The sequence below is a fragment of the Ipomoea triloba genome, chromosome 13, assembly GCF_003576645.1.
Source record: "Ipomoea triloba cultivar NCNSP0323 chromosome 13, ASM357664v1".
NCBI lineage: Eukaryota > Viridiplantae > Streptophyta > Magnoliopsida > Solanales > Convolvulaceae > Ipomoea > Ipomoea triloba.
The window spans coordinates 30368744-30395482 of record NC_044928.1 but is presented as its reverse complement, the minus strand read 5'-3'; the positions used below and the strand labels follow the sequence as shown (position 1 = coordinate 30395482).

The following is a 26739-nucleotide window of genomic DNA, read 5'->3' as shown; positions in this document are numbered from 1 at the left end:
ACTATTACACAAAAATAAGGTATATATAGTGCACATCATCATCGAATAGTAGCTGCAAGCCTGCAAATTACCACGTTATTTAGAAAATAACTACTTTAGATTTTCTTGTCAGTGTGCTCCGAAGTATTTTCTTATCTAATTAAATATTGTGAGTCTATGACATTCCATTTGTAACCAACATGATCCGAGCCAAAGACCTTGTGGTCAAATGGCATCCGGTGTCCCAATTAACACTTTCACATGTATGATGGGAGTGGGTTCGAGCCTCTACCTCGTTGTGCTTCAGTAGGTTGAGAAAGTAGCTATGAACAGATACAAAAAATACGATCCGAGAAAAGTAAACTAACACTACTTTGATTGCATTTGATAAAACATGTACTCCGTAATTAATTATAATGCATCATGTAAGAGATTGTATTTTTACTCTCAAAGTTCCTATAAACTATAGCATTACTCGATCATATAGAATATACATGTCGATCGAGCTCAATTAAGCAATTTGCAAATAAACCATCTAATAATAAATAATTTAATTTTCAATTTTCTTCTCTAATGTAACCCAATTCTAATTAATATTTGCATATATGCACAATATATAGCATAGATTGGTGATGGATAAATGTAAAGGAACTAAAGTGTATGCTTTTCTTCCCTGCTTTTTATGTTGGTCTTGAAAGGGTTTTCTGATTCACATTGCGCGTGCCACACGAGGCATCCACTGCATAACACTAATGGTACAATTAGCTCTTTAATATAAAGTAATATATATTTTTTGTAAATAAAAAAAATATATGTTAAAATCAAGCAATTTTCACAACGTCAAAAATTATAGTTAGTTACGAGAATACAGTGAATGTCACGTTTTAACGGTAAGATATTGATCTTAGCCCTTCAAACCAGCGCCAATAGAGTAATGCCACGTTTACTTTGATGACAATATTTTTTTAATAATATAGCGACACAAGGACGAATTATCCCATCTAATGAACTACTATATATCTAATACAGCCCTAAGGAAAATGATATCTCTTTCAGTGTTTAATTCACAGTTGAATTATCACACCAATAATTGTACCTAAAGTGGACATTACTTTTAACAAAGTTTAATGCCCGGACCGTTTCATAATTTAGAGGTGGCCATGGTTGAAGACGAAATCATCAATTTGATAATAGTTGACAAACTAAATTTACACATCAAATAATTGAATAGAAAAAATTAAATTTACACCCCATCACAACTAAGAGACTAAAAATGTTACGGGACATACAATTCCAGTCAAGTTGGTTAGACAATTGACTTGGTAACAATAAGATTCCAAGTTTGATTTCCACTATCGATGGATTCGAGCAAAAAATGTCATCTACCTATAGTTATATATGCATCCAAACAAAATTAATTTTGCAGCTAAAAAGTGTTGTGTCTATACTAGCTAGACTCCAACAGCACATTCACATGCATGCACTCATGCCATAATTGTGTGTGCACCCCACAACACATTGACACTCACTGACACATAACACTTTTGTATATGTATCCGAACCAAAAATCAACAATCTGCCAAAAACCATAACAGCATTCACATACATAAATGCAATGTGTCCAAACACAAATTAATGTAATCCTGCCAAACCTTAGTTTCAATTATGATAGATAATCCACTCATATGGACAGCTCGGTTAGTCACATGAGTGAAATTTGAGAAGAAAGATCAGGAATATAATCGAGTTTCATCAGCGACAGTGTAGGAACAACCTCTCAAAGTGAGAGGCTTCTTGTGAGCAGTAAGCAAAGGTCTAGCATATGTGTTTAGCTGAGAAACTCCTAGACACATCCATATTGATGAGAGGCTGATTGAAAGCCCTAAGCCATGGCAATTCTTGAATGTAAATTCAATGATTTCTGATCTATATATAGTTGTGGGCTTTGCAGCAGTTTTTCCATGGATGATGAGAGTTGATAGTTATTGGAGCATGCATCTTGAGCCCAAAGATTATATGGGCTAGCTAGCTTGCTCTTCATTGATTGTTTATTTTATGTCAATGACTGTTTATGGGCTCTCCTTGATGTTATTATTATATCAGCTTCTTTCAATTGCATAGCATGTAAGGATTTACCACTACGCCGGAAAGTTATAGCTAATAACAAATGTGCAACTTTATTCATATATACTCATGTAGAAGCAATGCCACGTTTAAATGTGAATGAAGCAAACCATTGCAAGTCCCCTACCACTTAATGTACTGACCGTTGGGATGGAGGATTAGTCTTCTGGTTGTCGGCTGGAGGGATACCTTTAGGAAAAATCCAATAAAAAAAATTGTGCAACTTTATTCATATATACTCATGTAGAAGCGGTGTCACGTTTAGATGACATGATCTTGGACACAGTACTCCAAGCCTCCAGATAACATATCCACTTCTGAATATTCAAAAACCTTTGATAAAAAAACAATAATGGATAGCAAATGCATGTATCTTAGGGCTGAGCTTGAAGCCTCCCCCTCCTTTAGAATGGATTCCCACAAACCCATGGCAAGTGGGCATCAATCCCATCATCACCAACAAGGCAATAATCATGGAGTAGTTACCATCTTGTCACTTATTTTTTGTGTTGTTTTGCTTGCCTTGTCATTTTGTCATATGCTTATACTTTCAAGATTAGATAAGCAATTGTATTGGCTCAAGCAATAATAATGAACATTCATGTATGTCCATCGAGATTCATCATATATAATTAATGTTCCATAAGACTTACTTAGAACTAATAATGAATGGGCCGGGCAACTCCAGCTAATTCAAGTTAGTCAGATAATTGTTTTAGTAACTTAAAGATTCTAAATTCAACTCTCATGGAAACTGATTATTGACTATCTTAGTTTGGATCGGTCAATCAGCTATGAACAATCTAAGCTGATTTACCTCCTTAATGGTCATTTTCTAACTAGAGTCACAAGGAACTTTTTTTTTTTTTTTTTTGGAACATAAGGGGGGATACCCAAATAAAAAATAGCTGAAGAGGCCTACTCTGCCNCAAGGAACTTTTTTTTTTTTTTTTTTGGAACATAAGGGGGGATACCCAAATAAAAAATAGCTGAAGAGGCCTACTCTGCCTCATAGACTGAGCGCATTACGGTCCCGCCAATCCAATCTTTTTTGCACCAAATTAATACATCCTTTCCTCAGCACCCACATGTGTCCGGCCTCTGCGCCAACCAATTTGCTACTGTGTTTTGTTCGCGGAACACATGGACAAGTCTCCTCTCTTCGATAAGGCAAACTTTAGTCACCCAAAGTGCACCTTTAAACAGTAGCTACGGCTTTCCCGTAAACCAACCTAATAATGGATACTTATGATGCATCAACTTATCAGGTAGTCATACTCAAACAGTTATGTTTTGTTCTAGTAGTAGTTTAAATCACAAGAATGTAACTATATATGTAAGTACACAATAGAGGAAGATTAATGGCATAAACTAACACATGTAGAGACTTGACTTGAAAGCACATGCAATGTCTTGATGCAGGTGAAGTCAAATTAAAGGTGACAACTGGTTGCCATCCAACATCACAAACATATGTAATTTTTTGCCTGTAACGAACTAAATCAAAACTGAAAAGGGAATGGATATAAATGATTGAACTGATAACAGCATAAAGAACAAGAAGAATGTGTAAGTGTTGTGTCATGTATTCCCCTTTGTCCCCCTCATGGGCCAAACCCAAATTAAAGCACAAGACTTGTGCATATGGTTAATAAGTCTTGTATCTGTTTTTTTCCCCATATCATGGCCTCTATTTATGTAGCATTCAGGGCAACCCCAACTAAATTAGCAGGGGCAGTTGGCTTGACAACAACAAGGGTTTTAAGTTCTGACTCCCAATGGAGCGGTTTATATTGACATTCTTGATCTGAAACAGTCAGTTATATATGAGCAATTTAGACTGATTTACCTACTTAGTCATTTGTCAATTATGGTCATAAGACAAGCACGACCATATCATTACTAATTAACTAATTCAGAATAACATTACTATCAACCTCTATTTATAAGGATTGGAGTTTTTAAAAAAAAATACCTTGCATCCCCACCCCTTGCGAAGGGGATGTCTATGACGAGATAGCCCTTTCACTTCAGACCCTTCTTGGCACTAAGTAGTCATTTCGTACCATGCGTCAGCCTCTCAAGATTTAGACCATTTTTTTAGCATCATGCAAGTTGTCTTTTTCTCGCTATGCACCAACCTCTCAACATAGCTTTATTTATAAGAATCTGATCCCTAATCAAAAGTCGATGTTCACGAATCACAAGTAGCTCTCTCACTCATGATCCTTTCTTGCCACAAAATAGTCTCTTAACCAGTGCACACTAATGACGGATAATCAAAAGATTAAGTAAAAGTATCGCTCAACAATCTCTTAGAGAGTAGTATAATGTAAATCACATTTTGGATAAATCGTGGATAAGGTGGATTATTGTACGTGCATTGTATAAGCACAAAAAAGTTTATTCCTCTAAGCATGCAGGAATGTGTGTGTGGTAACATTTATTAATTGCCTGCCTCAATTGGAGATAATGGGGTGGCGTTGCCATAATGCCATGGGTATGTGTGATGGTGACCCTCAAATAGTGTATTCTAGTGGCAATAGTATATGTATATACTATATTTTTTTTTTTTTGAGAACAAATATGTATATACTATATAGTGTGTGAAAAGAAAGCTAATTTCCAATGCCATCCTTTGCCCTCTTTTTGTCTACCTAATTGGGGCATACATGGTCCATTGGTCCCCTTTAATGCCCTTAATTTTAGGGCATCCCTCCACTACTCAGCCCTGTTATCAGGGCACTGCATGCATGCGCTTCTGAACCAGTTTTTCTTTTCTTTTGTTTTTATTATTCAAAAAATGTTATTTTTAATTTCCACAAAAATTCATCCATGAAGTGACATTATTTGTATAATTTTCTTTTACCAAAAAAAAAAAAAAAGAAGCCATTTGTTCACAAAAGGATCCTATGTGAATTTTCTAGAGTCGGTTTCAACAATCGACATTAATTAAAAGCATGAAGACAGGTCCTATGTGAATATTCTTCTCGCTGTTTTTGACTGGTGTTATAGACCCTGATAGATACCCCCGGCCGGGGCACCCTATGTGAATATTCTTCTCGTTGTTTTTGGCTAGTGTTATAGGCCCTGATAGATACCCCGGCCGGGGCACCTAGCCTGGAGTACCCCGGTACCAAGAGCCTACTGATGACTGCATTTACCAGTTGACGGGTCAGGTTAGGTTACTCGCCAGCCCTCCTAACATAGGGAATCAGGTTGCGGTTCCCGATCGGGTGCGATACTTAATGCAAGTGCAGTTACTCTATTCAATTGTCCTTGCATTTCTACTTCATTCTTTCCATCATTTTACGGTAGTGTTGGCCCGCCGTACGGCTACCTCGTGGCCATAAAACCGACATGCCCGTTTGTCTTAAATTTATGTAATTAAAGTTTTCTCTTTTTCTTGTATTAAAAAATTAAAAGAAAACACCTCTCAGTCAAACTTATCGCACAAGGTCTTCTTAGTGTGGTTTACCAAAATCTCAAGCATAATTTACTTATTATTACCCAATAACATAATTCACAAATTACTCAATGCACATCCTAAGTTACTAGTTACTGATTGTGGATTTCTCTTGTCATCCAAAAACATTAAACACATTAAAATTTTATTTGAAAACGTGGAATCAGATCTGAAAGTGTAATTGTTTAGTCCCAAGTTGAATTGAACCGAGCTTAATTAATTAATCTTATCCTTTAGATCGATCTTTGCGTAATTAAGACCCGTGAATTAAGCATGTTAATCTGCAATTAACAAAAGTATCATGCTACAATTATATTATCCAACCACAAATTATTAATCATTCAACCCAAAGTAACATTCACCAACTTCTATAATTGCACTTTATGTTTCATTAAATCCTCTTTTCATGGGTTAAAAAAATACTTTTTGCCTTTTAGAATTTTAAAGTCAACAAATTAATTAGTAAAATCTATTTTCTTCTTGAATATTATTCATCAAACTAATATGTAGACCGACTTAAATATTGCACTAGAAGTAAGACTTGAAACCTGTGGTTACCAAATCAATAGCCCAACCAACACAGCTGAGTTGCCTCTAGACTCTAGTTGTATATGATTTTATCAGTACATATTCACGTCACTTGTCTATACTGAAATTACTCGATTTGATGGGACGACTAAAGGGACGCTTCACGTGCTATACACTCATTCAAACAAAGTCGACTTCTCAATTTCTGAGGTTGAGAAAAATGCTACGATGCTAAATAATAATAATAATAATAATATAAGAACAATTTTGTCTGATAAAAAAATAATAGTATAATATTTGTAAAGTAATATATATTTGTACCATTATAGAAACAACATAAGAATTTTGGTTTGTGATTTGTTCCTTATTGAAGGATTTGAAGGGGCAGAAGGAGAAATACCAAATAAATGCAGGGAGTTGAGAAGAAAAGTAAGAGAACAAAGATTATAGTGAGGCCCAAAGAGTTAGATCATAGGCCCCACGGATCGGTCACGTAGCAACGTTTCAGGCAGACATATCTCGAATGTCTCTTTGCCTTTACTTTTTGCACAAATTTGACTATGGATCACGATTCACAATGCATGGTAATTTATGTATCAAAACGATATTGTTTTGATTAATGAAAAGAAACAGTAGAAATGGCTTCGTTTCGTACCGTTAATTCTGTGTGTATATCATATTCAGTTTCATTTTATATATACTGCAGTTACATTTCAACACAATTATAGTTTCATTTGACATTATACACTCAAATATGTGAAACTATTATTCATTTTCCTTTCGACACAACTACAGTTTCTTTTATAATACACTTCATTTTCCTTTCAACACAATTACACTATCATTTTGATATAACTAAAATAGTTTTATTTGATAATATAAAAACAAATATGAGTCAATATGTTTACATACACACATATAAATTGAACGCTTTTTTTTTTAGTACTATAGACCCTATTACATGTAGTATTTGTTCATATATACTTTCTCAGCCTATTGAAACCTAACAAGTCAATATCGCCCCCACGACCTCCCATTTGGAAGAGTCACTTCATGCCGTTTGACCACCATACTCTTCACTCTTTTTAAACCTCTTGTAAATTAAAGCACTAGAACAAACTTTTTTGTTGACATTATTATCATTAAATTTTTATAGTTTGCACAATATAATATATGCATGCTTTTGGATCAATCAAAAGACATGGCAAATTGACAACTACAATGTTACAAATTTGACTCCCAAACAGAAGCAGTTTGCTAGACTTCTTAGTTTGAGTCGGTTAGCTATGGCCAATGGACAACCTGGTTTACCTCCTTGAAGTCCTTTGTCAGTTTTTTTTTTCTTTTTTTTTTTTGTGTATTATTGACTCCATTACAATGTAGTATCTGTTTATATATACTTTCTCAACCTAATGAAACACAAAGAGTCAACGCCCCCACTGGGGATCGAATTGAAGTCCTTTGTTAGCTAGAGTCACAATCTTGATTTACTTAATGCACACCCTTGAATAATAGTTGTGGGTTTTATTCATCATCTTAAAAAACACATTGGCAACATATTTTCTAATTGTAACAATTGTCATGTTACATGTAGTCCTCTTCTTTTTTTTTTTTTTAGTGACTAGTGAAACCACTATCTGAAGGTGTGCATTAAATAAACTCTATTCATGTACAGTAGTTCAAAAAACGCATAGAACAAGTAAGGCATAGTAAAAATATCATGTGCGACTGACTCGATTGAAAGAGTGTTGACAAAAATTAAACTAATGAGTTTCTAATACGAGAATTATGTTTCAATCACTCACACCCCTTTCATGACACATGTAGTCTTATTTTTGAGTGACGAGGGAAACTCGTAGCCACAACTCGATGATGTGCATTGGGTAAACGACCTTGCATTGTGACCTTAGTATGCAAAGGATTACAAGAAGGTAAACCAACATAGGTTGCTCATAATTGATCGTCTCAAACCAATAAAACTAATGAGTTAATACTCTCGCTAAGAGTCGAACTTATAACCTTATAATTATCAAGTTAATTGCATTACCAATTTTGTTTGAGTTACCTCTCATATAGTCTTATTTATTTGTATGTTTCGTTATTGTATTTTAAAAAATAATAAGAATTAAAGATGTATTTGGGTGCAAAGGTAGGGTATCACAACTAAGTGGATTTCATTATGGAAGTAATTATTCCTCTTCAACTGTCTTTTGCTTTCAGTTCTGATGGCTTTGTGTTACAGCTCAGCAACCGCGTTTGTACGATATTGTCTTCAACATCTACGGTTTCTTTTGCTTTCCTCTTTGTCGCACATATGTGTCGTTTACTTGAATTCAACTTTCACTTATAATCGCATTTTATCGCAATAAATTAAAAGGTCAATAACCCCTTGACTTTCAAATTGGGAGTATTTTATCAAATCCTTTGTTTTTTTTTTCATACAATATGATATTCAATTCACGTTTGATATACGAATATTTAACTGCTTTAAAAAGAGTTAACATTTTTGAATATTTCTGTATAATTTTTGAATGATTGAACAAAGTGTTGAAAATTTTAAATGGCAACGTACGTAACTAAGAATAAATTGATTCGAGAGTGGTGGAGGCTTCATCAAATGGGATCAAACCGCTTTTAATATATAATTATTTAGATGTTACTTGACCATGTTTTATTTAACTGCATTTACTTTGTTCTTTCCGGCCTACTCCACCACATGGAAAAAATTATATTGGATGAAAATTAATTATTCCTTACTATAAAGTTAGTGAATTTTAAATTTTATAGACAAAACATTTGATTTTTTTTTTAAATGTGTTGAATTTTTTTTGCATAAAATAACAATCGATCATTCGTGGGTACTGCTTGAAGTACTCTTTGGAGTACTGTTCTGGAGAGTGTTAATTGACTTAATTCTGATTCGTAGGAATTAATTTTGAGTTAGTTCTAATTTAAATTCAGAGAATTAACAATCGTAACCATCATGTTGAATTTCATATTAAAAGTTGTTATGGGGGTTACATATCTAAAATTATTTCAAATGTTAGTTTCATTGTTTAATGCTAATAAATTTTTCTTCTCCTATAAAAACGTGCGTTGGGTAGAATGCTTTTTTGTTGCTAATTTTGATGAACTCTCAAAATCTTTGTTTTCTCTCTCCCTCCCTCCTTCTCTCTCTCTCAAAATCGTTTTCCAACGAGAAAAATTCTGCCAACACTTCCATAAAAAGAACAAAGTGCTCGCTTGTTGTTCTAGTTCGCCGGACCTTTTGTTTGAGTGCTCAAACTTAAGGTCGTGATTCATTTTATCTTGAGATCGAGACTGACGCTACAACGCTCCTAGTACTATTGGTAAGTATCAAATCGATTTTAAGGAAAGTGTGTGTTACACATGTCTTTGATAGATCTTTCATTATTTTTGTTGGGTTTATAACCTCTGGTATGAAAACCCTATTCTTGTTATATATATATATATATATATATATATATATATATATATGTATGTATGTACGCCAACTTATTCACAACCAACACAAAGTTAATATGTTGTCATCTGAATGTGCGTTATAGATGAAACTCACATTGTGCTCTTAGTTTACGAATTTTTTTTTTTCAACACTAGCATTCAAGTGGAACCTGAGTAGTTGCATTTGAGCATTAAATAGTGGTTACCTAAACAAGTGACTTTATGGAATAGTAAGTAAAGTCTACTCCCTCAAAATTTCGTCGCATGAAATTCAAAAGAAATTTAATGCAAAGTAAAGACATTTTCAAAATTTATATCTTATCAGTAAAAGGTAAAATTCTTTTGTTAGACCTCACATTTTAATCGGATAAAATCATAAAAGAATAAATCAATATAATTTAGTTGTCTATTATATGATAATGATTATTACGTAGTATAACTTAAACAAATAGAACTTGTCTCGAAAGGAGTTATCGAGTGAGTAAAGCATAATTCTCGTACATAAAATTACTTGTTCCATTCTTACTAACATTTATTCATTCGAGCATATTGCACACGCTCTTCTCTTGCCTAGTCGACTAAAGTTTGCCATTAATTTAGTATTATCCGTCATTCCATCCAAGAAAAAAGAGAGTTGCTCCACGTGGCTCAGTTTAATGGTACGTCTCTTGAATCATGAATGAGAAAAAAGTCTAGGATGATAAAATGTGTGGATTTGATCAATTGTACGTAAATGAAGACCAAAATTTCACTGACAGATTAATTGTACGGCTCATGGTTTATCTATACGGTGACTCTATAGGCGAGATTCTGTGGGCTTAAAATTAATTGAACAAAATTGAGATTACGAAAATACGAAGTATTTAAAAAAAAAAAGTTATAAATGGAGTTCGCCACATACCTCCATATCCGTACACAACGCATCTGGTCAGGTACGTGCGCACTGAGATTGACTGCGCCGGTTTTCATTGGATCCACTCGTAGATTCCATTTCCGGCGACATTAATTTCCCCGCGAGATATCGAGGCTTCAATGGCGATCTCTGGGTAAGTATCTGATTTCTTCTGTTTAGTGTTCAAAGTCGAAATTTTTACGTTTCTTAGAGTGAATAAATAAAATTTGGTGTAGAATTTGGTGTAATGAGTTGTAGATGAAAAAAATTTGGTGTAAGAATATGCTGGGAATATTCCTTTTGGTGTAGAATTTGGTGTAGATGGTTGGAGATGGTCTTAGGAGCTCCGGAATAGTCATTCAACCTTTGAAACGATGGCCGAAAAGGAAAAAAAATAAAAATGAAAATAAAAATAAAAATAAAAAATTCCCTTCTCTCTCTCACGCAGTAGGCGTGATGTGTGTGTGTTTATGGTGAATTGATGCCACCACAGGCCCCCCCACGATAAAATGGTCTTCTTCTCCAACCAAACACACTTTCACTCTCTCTCTCTCTCTCTCTCTCTGCTTTTTTATCTTTTGGGTTTTTTCAAAAAAATTCAGAACTGTATTTGAACAGAAGTAACTGAAACTAGTGCTTTACTGAGTTAACTCGGTATATCTGCTTTCCCTTTCCTTGCTCTCCGCCGATTCGATTGTTTCCAGAGTTCATCCCGAAGCGCATCTCAATTCTGGTGATTTTTTCTTCTGTTTTGAGTAAGAATTAACTTGGAATTGATTGAGATTTCGCGTAAAGTTTGCATTTTGATTCTTTGGGTTGGTTTCTTATCCCATTTGATTGAGATTCCGTGTGGTTTGGATCCAACTTTGGTTGCTTTTTTGGGTCCTCTTTAACAGATTATTGAAATTTTGTTCTGCAAATTGTATTTTCTGTATTTTATATTACTTATATATATATGCATACACAATATTGGCATATATAAGTGTATATATATAGTTAAGTAATCTGATGCTGCATTTGGAAAGAGAAGCTGGGATTGCCATTGCCATATGTTGATTGAAGGTTTTTCTGTTTCTTGAGCACAGAGTTCAGATTTGGCATTAGTGGAATTTAAATTGATGTTTGGGATGCTTGGTTTGGAAGGAAAGCAAAGATTTTGGATTGTAGATTTGTAGCATTTGGCTTTAAGATTATCCGTCTAAATTGAGGATAAGGTTTGGTTGGATGGAGGTTGCAAAGCGCTGGTTTAGTAAGTTTAGTCTCAAAGAAAAGCCGAAGCCTTCGAAGAAGAAGGAAACTGCTAGTAATGGGAAGGAAGGCCAGAAACCGGCTGCTAACGATGAAGCGCCATCGAATGCCACTAAGCAAAAGGTTGCTGCTGCAAAGCAGTATATCGAAAAGCATTACAAGGAGCAAATGAAGAGTCTGCAGGAGCGTAGGGAACGGTATGATTCTAGTCATCCGTCCATTGTACTCTCAGTAATCTTTGTCACGTCTTAATTGATTATCTTTTGGCTTAGTATATTTAGTAATCATTTTGTGTTTTCTCTGCCATTGTTAACGTAAAATTTCTAGTATCTTAATTCGCTCAGTGATCAATTGCTATTTCATTTTGATTTCTCAATCGAATTAGGTTTCATTCAAAATAAGAATATCAATCATTTTCATTGAACTTCAACTTATATCTTGTTTGGCAATACTAGCTGGACATAGTGGGATAGACAGGTAGAACACAATTTTAGGACTTATGGATGATGGGTTCGAGTGAATTTTAAATGTTTTCAAATTTAATGATTACTTAGGACTTATCCCGGTATGGAAGTGAAGACCCGGTGATCTGAAACTCTTGTATTCATAGTTTTTTGTTGCCTTTACAATCTTACATTTGATTAGACGGTGAGACGCTATAGCTCCCAGAATGTGACGAAAAATGTTGATGCATTTCCAATGTAGCAATGATTCTGCACGAAAGCTTGGGATTTTACTAGTTGGAAACACAACGGTGGCTAAGGACTTCGAAAATTTTCAGAAAATTAGGAAAATAAAGGGGTTGCATTATATATTTGTATTTTGGTGCAGGCGTAACGTGCTGGAAAAGAAACTGGCCGATGCCGAGGTTTCCGAGGAAGAGCAAAACAATATTCTGAAGTACCTTGAAAAAAAAGAGACAGAATTCATGCGCCGTCAAAGGCATAAAATGGGCGCTGATGATTTTGAGCCACTGACGATGATAGGAAAGGGTGCATTTGGCGAGGTATGACCTATCTCTATTTTAAAACTGCTATCAGCTTAGCAAAATGGAAATACGAGTGTACATCTAAATTTTGTCGGTCCCCTCCTTCCAAGGCTGTCATATCTAGCCTGCAGATACCTTTAAGCGCGTTGCATTTGAAAGACCGAAAGGCTTGGCGGGTGGAGAATAACAACCACCCGCCAATTTGGTGGAAGCAAATATGAAGAATCAAAGAATTAGAAAATGTATTTATAATACTGAAAGGTTACAATATATTCGTACATATATATGTACAGACACATAACTCTTAATTAAGCACATATTCATAAACAGACACAACCCTTTGTTTTTCAACAAGCGGCATTATTTTTTATGTTTCATGTGTAAACATTTCAGGTTAGGATATGCAGGGAAAAGGCAACTAGCCATGTCTATGCCATGAAAAAGCTTAAGAAATCTGAAATGCTTCGTAGAGGCCAGGTGAAATTATACTTTGCTTTCTAAATGCCTGTATGGAGATTTTCTTGGTCTATGCTTATTTTGGCTTGCCATCCCTCGCCTTTTCCAGGTCGAACATGTCAAGGCAGAAAGAAATCTACTTGCGGAGGTTGACAGCAATTGCATTGTGAAGCTATACTGTTCTTTCCAAGACGAGGAATATCTTTATCTAATAATGGAATACCTTCCCGGAGGAGACATGATGACTTTGTTGATGCGTAAGGATACCTTAACTGAAGACGAGGCGAGATTTTATGTGGGGGAAACGGTGCTTGCTATCGAATCTATCCATAAGCACAACTATATTCACAGGTGGATAGAAATTTCTGTTGTTCATCGGATATAATTTAATGTGTTTGAAGAGGAATTATTGATGTGTTTTTCTTTTGTTTTCTTTTCATAATTTTGCAGAGATATAAAGCCTGATAACTTGCTTCTTGATAGAAATGGCCACATGAAATTGTCTGATTTTGGATTATGTAAACCGTTAGACTGCAGCAATCTTCATGAAAAAGATTTTACAGCGGGAAATAATTATAGCGGTGCCCTTCAAAGTGACGGGCGCCCTGCCCCTCCAAAGCGCACTCAGCAAGAGCAACTGCAGCATTGGCAGAAGAACCGAAGAATGCTTGTGAGCTTCTTACTATACTATTCACTTCTAGGCCATGTCTCACATGAGAGTTTTGGGTTTCTTGAAATTGTTCTCTCTTTATTGTGGCCGAAGCTCCCCTAGAACTTACCCACAAAAGCCGAAATCCCTCGCCTGGGCCCCACACCCCGGCCTGATAGGACTTGTGGAGGCGGTAAATCACAGACTCACAGTGACTCAGCAGCCCATTAGGTGGGAGGAATAGTGCTTGGTGCTCACAAGGAGCCTACCACATTGGGTGTAACTCACACACTGCGGCTGTCAGGACTCGATTCTACGTCCTTGCCCACAATCTCTTATGGACTTATTTCGCTTTGCATTTATTAATGATTAACTAGGATCTTGTGGAAATCTCTTATGAAGTAACAACTTTTACGGTGTAGGCTTATTCCACTGTCGGAACACCTGATTATATTGCGCCTGAGGTTTTATTAAAGAAGGGATATGGAATGGAATGTGACTGGTCTGTATCTTGGATATGCTCTCTTTACGTTTTGTAAAAAAAACTTCTATTCTTCTGAAATACATTATTCTGGATTTCTCAGGTGGTCACTCGGTGCAATTATGTATGAAATGCTGGTGGGATATCCTCCTTTCTATTCAGATGAACCTATGTCTACTTGTAGAAAGGTAAAAATCAACATCGGCCCATTTGCCTTTTCTCTACAGCGGCATTGACGTAGTTCAGAATCATTTAATTATATATCCAATATGTCTTTTTTTTGCATTACCCGGTTATTTATTTTTAGTGGAGAACTCCGTTTGCAATAAATCTTCTAGGCTTTGACTTCAAATTTCCGTTTTCAGTCCTAAGCAGGTAAGTCATATCTGTCTCATTGCTGCAGATTGTAAATTGGCGAACGCATTTAAAATTTCCTGAAGAGGCAAAACTATCACCCGAAGCTCACGATCTTATTCGTCGGCTTCTATGCAATGTTGAGCAAAGACTCGGGACAAAAGGTGCTCATGAAATAAAGGTATTTTGATAAAACATAACGGAGTTTTATCGGTTTTGAAGTATTATTTACACTTGAAAAGATCAGAGATTTAGATATCTTCCTATTGATCTCTATTTTTCAGGCTCACCCGTGGTTCACAGGCATCGAGTGGGATAAGTTGTATCAAATGAAAGCTGCGTTTATTCCAGAAGTTAATGATGAGTTGGACACTCAAAATTTTGAGAAGTTTGAAGAGGTCGATAAGTCCCGGTGTTGCTGACCTTTGGTTTTGTTCATTAATGTTTTGATTTTAATCGTTCGGTAATGTGCTTATTGACTCGTGTCTGGTTTGCTTTCAGACTGACAATCAAATTCCAACGGCAATGAAATCGGGTCCATGGAGGAAGGTTAGTACGCCTAAGAGGAATCAATATTTGCTAAAACTGTTTATTCGATAAGAATCTGCCAAGCAACCTAGTTTGTTGCCACCGAAAACATAACACAAGTCTGGTTATCATCGTGTAAATTACGACATTACTTTTGCAACTACTTTCCGATGTTTAAGGTGGTCCTTACTTTTTCGACTGTCCCTTTTCTTGCTTCAGATGCTCTCTTCCAAAGATGTCAATTTTATGGGTTATACATACAAAAACTTTGAGATTGTGAATGAGAACGAAGTTCCTGGAATTGGTACGTCGCTCATTCTGTCATTCCCGTATAAAAATGATCTATGGATTTGCCCGGAGAGTTCCCATCCCTTCTCTTTTCCCTTCACTAACTTCTAATTTCATCGAGTATTACTAGGATGTTTGAAACTGTATGTACACACATGAAAATGGATTGATCTTCTCGTTTGTGTTTTCAGCCGACCTGAAGAAGAAGAGCACTAGACCTAAACGGCCAACTGTGAAGGCCCTTTTCAGTACGATTTCTTTGTTCAACTTTCTCCTACATAAATTCACCCTTCGTTCAATGTAAATTATCAAGGTTGCAGAAGACGCTAGGTGCTAGTCGGGCAGCCGGGAGTGCCTAGGCTGCCCTGTAAAATAATAATAATAATAATAATAATAATAAGATGTAGCTGCCCTAAACCCTTAAAAAAAATTAATAATAATAATAATAATAATAATAATAATAATAATAATAAATCTCGTCCGAGTTGGCCGAGTCGGGTGCCTACTTGGCCGGCCGACCAAAAGGCGCCTAGGGGTGAAATCCCCTCGCCCTAGGGCACCTAGACGGCTGCTTAGGCCGATTTTTACAACACTGGTTATTATAGTTGATCATTTACTGTCATAAGACTTCCGCTAATCCTCGTGCACCATCATTTGGTCTGTAATGAATTTACCGTTCTGCTTTCATACATATAATCACGCCATCTTTTAACCATTACTCTATCACACTAGTAGACTGTTGGCAAGAAAACATCCTAAGATGCCTCTTTTACATGGTTGCAGAGGAAGATTCTGATTCCGGTTCTGTCCAACAAAACCAGGGAAGTTTCCTTAATCTGTTGCCTCCGCAGTTAGAAGTCTCGAAACACAAGGAATCGGGACATCTCTAATCTGTTGACAGTGTCAGGGAAAACCATAGTGAATCCATCATACAGAAACAACATTATACAGTCTGATCTTATTCCTGAAAGTTATATAGTTTGTGTTGTGATGCTCCAGTTCTGATGATCTTTGAAGTGTAAGTATTTGAGGGAAGAAAAGGGCTCTATATTTGCCTTGCTTCTTTTGCTTCTTCATCTTGTGTAAATTATTATTCTTGAAGTGCAAATAACATTTTTTTTCCCCCAAGGTGGTAGTTTTTTTCCCCCTATTTTTCTTGATGGATTTCAGCGTTGCATTATGCTTACTTCAGAGTGGGTCACCATCCTGTGACTGATGTAAGTTAAACACGCTTAATCAAAGTTTTTTTAGCTATCTGGTTGTCATATTTTACTTAAAATCACATCCTTCCATAGTAAGTCACATCACCGCATCTCGAATCAGCAGGGTTGAACTCGTCTAACCTAACCGACACCCAACACTCCGTCTTTGTCCTACGTCTCAAATCGAGCCGGGACTGAATTTGTCCAACTCGATTGACACCCAACACTCCTTCCTCTTTGTCTTACGTCTCAAATTGAACAGGGGCTGAATTCGTCCAACTCAATTGAAACCCCAATACTCCTTCCTCTCCGTCTTACATAAGCGAATTGATAATGCAATTAACTCTAAGGTTAAAAATCTAAGTCGTGTATTCTCCCGAGTAAGAATTGAACACTGTGGGTTCAACTTGTTTTTTCATAGGATAAGAAAGTCACCATAGTTCTTAAATATAATTATAAAATAATTGTTATAAATGAGATTTTTTTTTTTGAATATAAACGTAGCTATTCCATTAATTCATAACATAAAACGTTTACATCAACGATCAATGAAATGGTAAACCATTCCTTACAGTCAGACATAGAAACAACTTTTCTAACTATGCTATAGAAAACTTGAATCGCAGACTGTTTCATAACTAGGAAGCTATGTTCCTTCAAGGAGCTTAAAGCTTCATCAAAGATCTGGGTCTTCATCATCATTCTTTTTTGCTCGCCCATGATAAGATCAACACTTGCCGAAACCAAACTAAACGGTTTATGCTAATGATAATGAAAAGCTCGTGAAAGAAACGAGAGGAAAAAGCCCGTGAAAGTAACGAGAGGAAAACACAATAATAGAGAAAATAAAAAAGTGGTAAAGCCAAAATAGGGTTGGGAGTTCAAGACTACCAACACAAACCCCAATACCTACCTACTATTATTTTATTCAAAGGAAAAGAAAATGGAAAAAGAATATCTGTGGCGGTGGTCGGAGGCGGACGGAGCTGCGACGGTGGTCGGGGCGGAAGAAGAGCGAGAGTAAACGTAGAAGGTGACCAAAACCGCCGGCTCAAATCTCCATTAGAGCTCCGGCCGGAGGCCGGCGGGGGAAGCCGAAGTTGAGCAGCAGAGAAAAGCTTTTTGTTTTAGAAAGAAAAGGGAGGCAGCATTAGGGTTTAAACATATATAAATGAGATTTTGATAAGGACAATATCACATATGCAAAATCCTCTATAATTAAATTAGTCAACAGACAGCTATCAATTGTTACAGTGAAATTTGGCTCGCATAGACAATTATTTAACTAGTTTGAATTTTGTGGTGAATATGTATTCCAACTGTAATAAATGATGTATATGCATTAATCATGTGATGAACATTATTTTAAAATTCATAAATGGTGCTATCGGTCAAATTTGAAACAACATTATTCCCAACTTATGACATTGCAAAAAATGTGAAATATTATACAATTTTGTATAATGTGAAACCAAATACCTTAACCTTATTTATCTAAGGAAGGTAATCGTCCACGTACAGGTCGGCATTCAATTCTAAGATTCTCTAATCACCAATAATACATTCTCTATTCACCTAACCTAGTCACGCTGTCATGAAATTAGAATACGGACCCATATAATCTAACAAAACCGAAAAACATGTGCTAACAAAAAAAGAAAATAACTCCTGCATGGCTCATAAGGACTAGTATAATTTCATTCACATTCTTTATCCACCTAACCTAGTCACGTCACCATAAAATTAAAATACAGACTCTTGCCTCAAAATGGGTGATTAAGTGGATAGATCATAATTGTTGTACATAAAGGTCACAAGTTCAAAAGTGATAGGGATTATCCCTTACGCGACCTAAGTCTACACTTGGTGGGTATATGATAGAACCTGATATGATCATCACCGACCTAAACTGTTCACATTCTCGACCAAAATCTGGACCGAGCAAAGCCTTAGACAACCAAGCGAAAGAGCTTACCACTAGTTTTTGCCCCGATCACATTAGGTTGGGCCGAGCTACCAACCGGTGATACTGCGCCCCATGCTAATTCCTCCAACCGAATATGACAACGGGACACCCAAGGAAGTCAGGAATCTTAGAACACGTACGTGTACGGGCCGCTGATGGCCCCGACCTAGCCTTGTGCATGCGGTCCACGTGCCATGCATGCCAAGAGATGGATACATGTTCCCTCATCACTCCTATAAATACCTCATTAATTGCAAGAAGGATGAGACTTTTATCATCTTTGGCACACAAGCATTTAGTCTTGGAACCTCTGACTCACTCTTACGTGAACCGAGCTAAAAGACTTAAACCAATAAGTAGACTGAGGAAATGAATCGAACCAAAATCAACCTCAGCCCGATACAAATTCGTAGAAATCTCCGTATTTACTACATCAATAGACTCGAGATTTTCTTGATGCAATTTATATATGATCATGTCCGGAGTGGGGTGATATAACCCTACCGGTCCCATATATCATCTCAAATTAAACATTCACACCTAATGATCAACCTCTTTAGATTGATTGGCTCCTAAAACCTATCATTGTAATACCCCATGAGATAGAAATGAGAAATTGTTAAAAATAGTCAACACGTAGCGTGATCTTATTTGCTGGCGTAGGTGTGAGAGATAGCAACGTTGTAGACGTAGGAGCAGACAACATCTGCATGGACTTTCCCTTCCATTTCTACTCTGATTTTATTCATTAATTATGGTGTCAACTGCATATATACTTTTATATTTATTGGAAATTACGCAGTTGAAGACGTAAGGAAACTATATTAATTTTAAAGAAATCATTTTTTAAACAAGATTTACTATTAATCGGTCAAAGCAGGCTGGTGGAACGAGGTCCCATAAGAATGCCAGTCAAATTATAATATTAATCATGAATAAATATTTTTTTAAATATATACTGAATGTATATTATTTAATTAATTACTTAACACTCATTATTTGGTAGTGTGCACATACACACATATCAAATAATGAATATTCGAAATAATGTACCTTCAAAAAATGAATCTTTAGCATATTAAAAATATAATTTTAATTGTTTCAAAAAAAATATGATTTAAATATATTAAGAATGTATCACTTGGCTGGTTTGTACCCTAAATTTTATAAATTATATTTAATTAAAAATTTAATAATTATACAAGAAAATAGCTTAGATAATTTATACAAACATTAATCCAAAAAAAAAAAAAGAAGAAGAGAGAATAAGTCTTTCATAAAGACAGAAAATAGAAAAATGTAAATTAAAGAAATATGTTTGGTCCCCTTTCACCAGCCAGCCAAGGGTTAGGCAGGCCAGAAAGACAAAACGATGCTTCCGGTCAGAGGTCATCATCGTCTTACAATTTATTTATTATAGGTGGAGTCCGAAAATATAATGAGGCTGAATAAGTAAAACATGATTCTTATACTAAAAAGTTAAGTTACGAGTTTGATGTTTTTCAACACTTTTTTGGTTGAGTTCATCACACATGATCTTCTTAGTGCGATTTACCTCTCATGTATGATTCGTGGGCTACTACACTGGAGTCGAGCGAGATTTACTTGTTCAAACCATCAAGTATAACTGTAAATTTCTCTTGCCACTGACAAAACGTTATTTGAACTAAGTAATATATATAAAGAAATGCATTTGTTGTTTGTGCCACAAAATGTAAAAACAAACACATATGAAAGGAATTAGTTCACCAAACAAGATTGGGAAAGTTTGAATATTGGGTCAAGACTTTTTTTGTATGGAGTGCATTGCATGTTTGGCTGCCAATAACTATAAGAGATAGTTAGCTTTGCAATCAATCAATTTAACTTTTAAACTTTATTAATTGGAGAAAAAGACTTGGTTAATGATAAGGATAAGCTTCTGTACTTGCAACAATATTACAAAATACATTGATCATAACATCTTTGTCATCATGTGATTTTACTATTACTGATATGGAATCTAACCCACCTCCTATATAATAATACAATTTATTTACATATGTCTCATATGTTATTGAAAGATGATATAGAGATAGAGATGTAGTGGAATGAAGCGAAAATGACTTATAAGAGAGTTCATGGTAAAATTTGCGTTATTATCTTAACAGAAAAATAACCACAATGAGTTAAAATAGCTTCGATTACTTATAGTTGATTGGTTCAAATAAAAAAGGGCAATAAATAGTTGAGGGTTAACAGTATTGACTGTTGAGTTGGGTTTGATGAGTAAGTCGAGATGCAGGTCAGCGCTCCGCGATACGGTAGAAGGGTAATTTTGTAAATGTGTCGTAAGTTAGGATTAGATATAAATATGATGCTTATAATATACTGAATATATTGTGATCACAATTGTCTAAATTAGGTAAATGTTTTGTTTCTATGTTAAGATTTTTTATTTGAGACCACATGAGATTGATATTTGATAGCAACTCATTAATGTTGATGTCAAATTGGAATTGAAGCCAAGAAGAAGAAAAGAAACGACATAAAGGGAAAATGAAAATTTTAATTTGTATATTGATTAGTATTTATGCATTGCATGATAAAATTAATTTAATCGAACTTTCGTTGAATTTTATTTGAAGATAATTCTCTTAAGAGAATTAGTCAGATTCCATTCTAAGTAACTTTCCTATGAGTAGTGTTGTAAAAATTGGCATATGCGCCTCTAGACCGAAGAGATCTCACCCCTAGGCACTTTTTAGTCGGTGGGTCCACTAGGCGCCCGACTTAGACAACCAGCCACTAAGTGCCTAACTTGGTCGAGTGTTTTTTTTTTTTTTTTTTTTTTTTTGGATTTAGGGTGGCTCCTCCTCCTCCATCGTCATCATCATTATTATTATTTACTCGGCCACTTAGGTGCCCTAGATGTTAGGCGCTCCAGCCGCTTGATTAATGCCTAACGTCGTCTGCAACTTTGCCTAAGAGAATTTTGTGTATATCAAATTAGGCTGAATTGTCCCAATACCGCGGATATAAGTCCTTTTATTTGATGATTATACTATCAATTTTATAATTTTTCAAGAAATACAAATATAAATCTCTTGCCCTATTTTACAACTAAAAATTACATTTTTTTTTTGTGGACCTTGTCTTAAAGCACTTTTGGAAAATTTAAAAAAAAAATGCAAAAATTAACATCCATTTTTATTTTATTTGTCCAAAAAAGGGTGAAATTACCAAAAGGACCCTAAATAATTAGGACCAACAAAGGAAGGATGAGGGCAAAACGGGCAACCCAAGAACAGGTACACACTACTCCTGCCCTTTTACCTTTGTGTCATCCCCATTTCATTCTCATCCGCGGAACTTGTCTATCTCTTACACAAAATCCTGCCAGTCTCGATGCCCCGCGGATTTCTACTCCATAGATTCTCTCTCTAGCCTTGTTTCTCGCTCCATCTCTCTCTATACTCATATATTGTACTAATATTGCGGAGAAATATTTTTTTTTCCCTTTTATAATTCTCATCCTTTCTTCCTCCATGGATAACCCAACTCCCCTTCTCATTTCCAGCCTCCTGTAGACCCAGATTTGTGCTATCTATCGGTGATGGCATATTTCTGGGGCCTCTTTCAATAATTTTCTTGATCTATCTTTTCATTTGCCGTATTTTTTTATTCTCGTAAAGAGGGAGGCTTTAGTATTTTTATCCGGGGTGGGAGTGTAGATAGATATTTTTTTTTTTTTACTTTTGCTTCAAGTATCGATAATTGGTATTTGAATTAAGGTTGTTTTTTGGAATATCTGTTTTGTTTGAGGAGGAAAAGTAGGGGTTTGGGCAATACCTGGCAATCTGGCATAATTTTTTGATAGTTGGACTTTTTTTCTGGATCTGGGGGTAGTTACAAGATTTGTGCTTTTGATGGTGATATTGCTGTAATGTGAAATTGGGTTGAGGGGGAAATTTGAAAAGGTTGCATCTTTGGTGGATTTTAGATTTTCTTTGTTGGAAAGGTTGAGTTTTTTGTGTTTGGGAATTTGAGTATGGATCATGTGATCGGTGGAAAGTTCAAGCTGGGCCGGAAGATTGGTGGTGGATCTTTTGGGGAGCTTTACTTGGGTAATCTCTATGACTGTTCTATACTTCAAGTTGATTTTGGATTGTGAGATTAACTGGGTATTTTGGTGTTCTATCAAAATGTGATTTTGTTGCAGGAGTTAATGTGCAAACTGGAGATGAAGTTGCTGTGAAGCTGGTGAGTGGGGTTTAATTGCAGCTAAAGTTTCATTGTACAAATGTGGATTAAATGGATAATGGATTGCACTAATTGTAGTTTAAAGAACTTCATATTTGTCTTGTCAAAGATCACATCTTGATGGAAAAAAATAGTGTCTTTTTGGTGTTAGTTTGCTGGTAGATGTGTTTTGATGCTAGTATTTTGTACATAAGTGTCTAGAATGATTAAGTAATGATAGGGAAGGGTTTCTCATTTTGTTTCATTAAGAACATAAGGTACATCGTTTAACAGGACTTAATTAAGTTTTCTGCAATTAGGATGCCTATTTTCTTAAATATCTGAAACTATTTGAATAAACTTTCCCACATTTCAGATGCTATTGCTTGTCTTGTCTCTGTTGAGTGTTGAACACTTTTTTTCTTTATAAATTTAGCAAATTCAAATGTTGTCTGGAATCTAATTTTCTAGCTCCCCAGGAACCAGTTAAAACTAAGCACCCTCAGCTTCATTATGAATCAAAGCTCTATATGCTTCTACAGGGTGGAAGTAAGTACAAGTATTCTTGTTTTCGATATCTTCAGAATAGTTATGTATTTCAGGTGTTCGGTGTTCATGAATGTGATACCTTTTTTTCTTTTCTTTAAGCTGGAATTCCCCATCTCAAGTGGTTTGGAGTCGAAGGAGAATACAATGCCATGGTTATTGACCTGCTTGGGCCGAGCCTGGAAGACTTGTTCAACTACTGTAATCGGAAGTTCACCTTGAAAACCGTTCTAATGCTTGCAGATCAATTAGTAAGTATACCACGGCCATATAATGGAGGTGGCGTGATTTATGTGGCGTGTTCAGTGATTATTGTTATTTGCAGCTTAATAGGGTCGAGTATATGCACTCGAGAGGGTTTCTTCACCGCGATATAAAGCCTGACAACTTCTTAATGGGTTTAGGACGCAAGGCAAATCAGGTCTGCTCTTCAAATGCTTTCTTAATCGGTTTAGGACTGTTCCTTTACAAAATGTTTTTGCTTTGTCACAGGTATATATTATCGACTATGGTCTTGCCAAAAAGTATAGAGATCTGCAAACGCATAAGCACATACCGTACAGGTAACACTTATTATCTGCTATTTTGATGAAAGATAATTAGTTTTCTAGAGGAAGGGTTCGAGATGTGGTATTAATGGTCTAGCATGATTCCCGTCTTGGTTATTCATTGTGGAATGTGACACGTGAAATTGTTGTTATTCATTTGGTTCTGTTGCAGGGAAAACAAGAACTTAACAGGCACAGCTCGTTATGCTAGTGTTAACACCCATCGTGGAATCGGTAGGTGAAGATATTAGTTTTTCCCCGTTTATTTGTATTTGCCTACTTCCCATTTTTGTAATTGTGTTTCTTTTTCTCGCTTGCAGAGCAAAGCAGAAGAGACGATCTGGAGTCTCTTGGCTATGTGCTAATGTATTTCTTGAGGGGAAGGTTTGTGAAAACAGCTATCGTTTAGCTTTGTTTCTTCTTTTTAGTGATTTTACTTTGTAAATATCTCTCATATTTGATTCCTCGTATCACAGCCTTCCCTGGCAAGGGCTGAAAGCGGGCACTAAAAAGCAGAAATACGACAAGATCAGCGAGAAGAAAATGCTTACCCCTATTGAGGTAGGTTCAATAATCGGGCAATAACTTTGCTCTCCAATCTCAATGCCCTTATCCCCTCGATTTGTGATTTTTGTGCTCTACATGATCAAGTAATTAAAGCTATTGAATACATATCCGTTGACCTATACGCAGGTGCTTTGCAAATCTTATCCATCCGAATTCATCTCGTATTTTCATTATTGCCGATCATTGAGGTTTGATGACAAGCCAGACTACTCATACCTGAAGAGACTCTTCCGCGACCTTTTCATTAGAGAAGGTAAGTTTGTTCTTAAAATCACGACCGCAATCATTGAAACGAAGTTCTTTTCCTATGCTATACACTATACTATTTGTATTTCTCCAGGGAGTAGTAACTTCACTTGGGTTCGATTTTGTCTTACATATTTTTAACAATTTGTTTTCCTTGGTGCAGGCTATCAGTTTGACTATGTTTTTGATTGGACTATATTGAAATATCCACAGATCGGTTCCAGTTCTAGAGCGCGAGTATGTCTTTATTTGCTATATCTATATCTCCACTTGCTCTCTGCATTCTTCAGCGCCTCCTATTAATCAGAAAAAATAAAAATAAAAATAAAATCTGTGTTATCTCTTACTTTACTATTTGTTTTCAGCAACCTATAGGGAGATTATCTTTGAACCCAGGAGGACCATCTGCTGAGAGAGCAGAAAAGACCCCGGGTATTCTTCTGATCTTGCTTCACTTTTTATAGTTCATATTTTTGTCGTTGTTGAGCATTCAACTCACCCCCCCACCACCCACACACCCAAAAAAGAAGGAAGGAGGGGGCAACACCAACCAAGTTAGTCGGGATGTTAGCTTGGTAACCATCAGGTTCCAAGTTTGACTCCTAGTGAGAGCGGTCTATTGGCCTTCTTGGTTTGTGCCGCTATGCGCAATTTAGGCTGGTTTACCTCTCTGTGGTCCTTTGCTAGCTAGGGTCACAAGACAGGGTTTACCCAGTGCACACGCTCGGGTGGTGGTTACGGGTTTCCCTCGTCACAAAAAAAAAAAAAAAAAAAAAAAAGAATTGTAGGTCCTTTTGCTTACACGTTTCATTTTCCTTTTCGGAATGAAGGTTGTTGGAAGGGTTTATTTATATGTAATTTTTGAATCATGTTTTGCATACAACTCCAAGCCCTTACATAATTTTCTCGAATAGTGAGGCAAGAAAGCCGGGATAGGTTTTCTGGTGGTGTGGAGGCGTTTGCTAGAAGGAATAGCTCTAGTACTGGTTTGCACGGTGATCATTCGAGGCACAGAACTTCGGAGGATATCCGGTCATCCAAAGAAGCAGTGAGTGGCATTAATTAGTTTATTCTTTCTTTTCAATCTTTGTAGTTGCCATTAGTTTATTAAGTTCCCAAATTTCTATTCTGCCCTTTTTCTCCTCAGCATGCTGATTCTGAAAGAGGACGCGTTTCTCGGACTGTTAGCGCCTCGAGGAGGGCGGTGATGTCAAGCAGCAGGCCAAGCTCCTCGGGCGAGCCGACTGACAGCCGCACTGGACGCCTGGGCTCAAGCAGCGGGCGTCTATCTTCAACTCAAAGATTACAGCCCGGGGTCGAGTCCAAATCATCGTCTTTCACCCGAACTTCTGCCACGAGAGGCGGTCGTGACGACACGCTCAGAAGCTTCGAGCTTCTGACCATCGGCACGGGAAGGAGGAAATAACCGTCAAAAACTCGAAATGGTCACTCCACATTTTACGTTCACATCATCATTGTTTAAACCGTAAAAACCACGACGCTAGCTGTTGCTGTCGCTTTTGCCATTTTACCTTCTCCATCCCCATAATTCTTCACTTTTTTAACTGCCTTGTAAAATCACCAGAAAAATGGCTAAAGATCTCACTCCAGGAAAATTTTTAATTTGTTTGTATATTTGAGACCTTAGCTCTCTCTTCAATTCACTGCTGCCCCCCCTGTATAAGAGAGGAATCTGTGTTGAAAAAGAGAAAACATTTTTTTTTTACCAGTCTCAATGTTTTGCTGTCATTTGTCTTTGAACTATTGTACTTGGCTGATAGTGGAAACTGCATTTCAAACCTTTTACCTTTGAGAACACATGTTTTTCTGTGCTGTTCTTCAGCTAATTTTCTTTATACAGTGCCATTTCTCTTTTTCTCTTTTCAAGTATTTACATTATTCATGCGCTTGTCTTTGGAGTAACTTTTAACTTATCAAAGAAGTTATATATAGGGGCATGATCAGGTGTGAATTTTAAAGTGCATCAATCAGATTTT

General features: G+C 36.2%; 2 protein-coding genes across 4 annotated transcripts; both read left to right on the top strand.

The window, feature by feature from the left end:
• Positions 1–10852: 10852 nt before the first annotated feature.
• Positions 10853–16700, top strand: LOC116002422 (serine/threonine-protein kinase tricorner-like). 2 transcript variants are annotated; one of them, XM_031242562.1, is made up of 14 exons: positions 10853–11187; positions 11540–11899; positions 12534–12708; positions 13084–13167; positions 13256–13497; positions 13597–13816; positions 14218–14297; positions 14380–14464; positions 14680–14811; positions 14915–15028; positions 15132–15179; positions 15378–15462; positions 15638–15694; positions 16230–16700. In XM_031242562.1, exons 2-14 carry the CDS (start codon positions 11679–11681, stop codon positions 16334–16336), a joined length of 1650 nt encoding a protein of 549 aa, XP_031098422.1. In that variant the 5' UTR covers positions 10853–11187; positions 11540–11678; the 3' UTR covers positions 16337–16700. The 2 variants fall into 2 exon arrangements, with proteins under 2 accessions (XP_031098422.1, XP_031098421.1); XM_031242561.1 differs by having other exon boundaries at positions 10853–11209.
• Positions 16701–21948: 5248 nt separating this feature from the next.
• Positions 21949–26560, top strand: LOC116001979 (casein kinase 1-like protein 10). 2 transcript variants are annotated; one of them, XM_031241970.1, is made up of 14 exons: positions 21951–22720; positions 22816–22856; positions 23315–23384; positions 23484–23632; positions 23707–23802; positions 23874–23944; positions 24102–24163; positions 24250–24313; positions 24406–24490; positions 24623–24749; positions 24906–24979; positions 25108–25174; positions 25657–25790; positions 25890–26560. In XM_031241970.1, the coding sequence occupies exons 1-14, from the start codon at positions 22645–22647 to the stop codon at positions 26166–26168; spliced, it is 1395 nt and encodes a 464-aa protein (XP_031097830.1). In that variant the 5' UTR covers positions 21951–22644; the 3' UTR covers positions 26169–26560. The 2 variants fall into 2 exon arrangements, with proteins under 2 accessions (XP_031097831.1, XP_031097830.1); XM_031241971.1 differs by lacking the exon at positions 25890–26560 and having other exon boundaries at positions 21949–22720; positions 25118–25174; positions 25657–25707.
• The last annotated feature ends 179 nt before the right edge of the window (positions 26561–26739 follow it).

What these genes read in the sequence shown, in the direction of transcription:
- LOC116002422 (XM_031242562.1), top strand. Translation starts at nt 11,679, where the DNA reads ATGGAGGTTGCAAAGCGCTGGTTTAGTAAGTTTAGTCTCAAAGAAAAG. An exon ending in GAAAGGGTGCATTTGGCGAG is followed by an intron (nt 12,709 to 13,083) that starts GTATGACCTATC and finishes TAAACATTTCAG; the next exon opens with GTTAGGATATGCAGGGAAAA. An exon ending in CTATGTCTACTTGTAGAAAG is followed by an intron (nt 14,465 to 14,679) that starts GTAAAAATCAAC and finishes TCATTGCTGCAG; the next exon opens with ATTGTAAATTGGCGAACGCA.
- LOC116001979 (XM_031241970.1), top strand. Translation starts at nt 22,645, where the DNA reads ATGGATCATGTGATCGGTGGAAAGTTCAAGCTGGGCCGGAAGATTGGT. An exon ending in CGACCTTTTCATTAGAGAAG is followed by an intron (nt 24,750 to 24,905) that starts GTAAGTTTGTTC and finishes TCCTTGGTGCAG; the next exon opens with GCTATCAGTTTGACTATGTT. An exon ending in TCCGGTCATCCAAAGAAGCA is followed by an intron (nt 25,791 to 25,889) that starts GTGAGTGGCATT and finishes TTTTCTCCTCAG; the next exon opens with CATGCTGATTCTGAAAGAGG.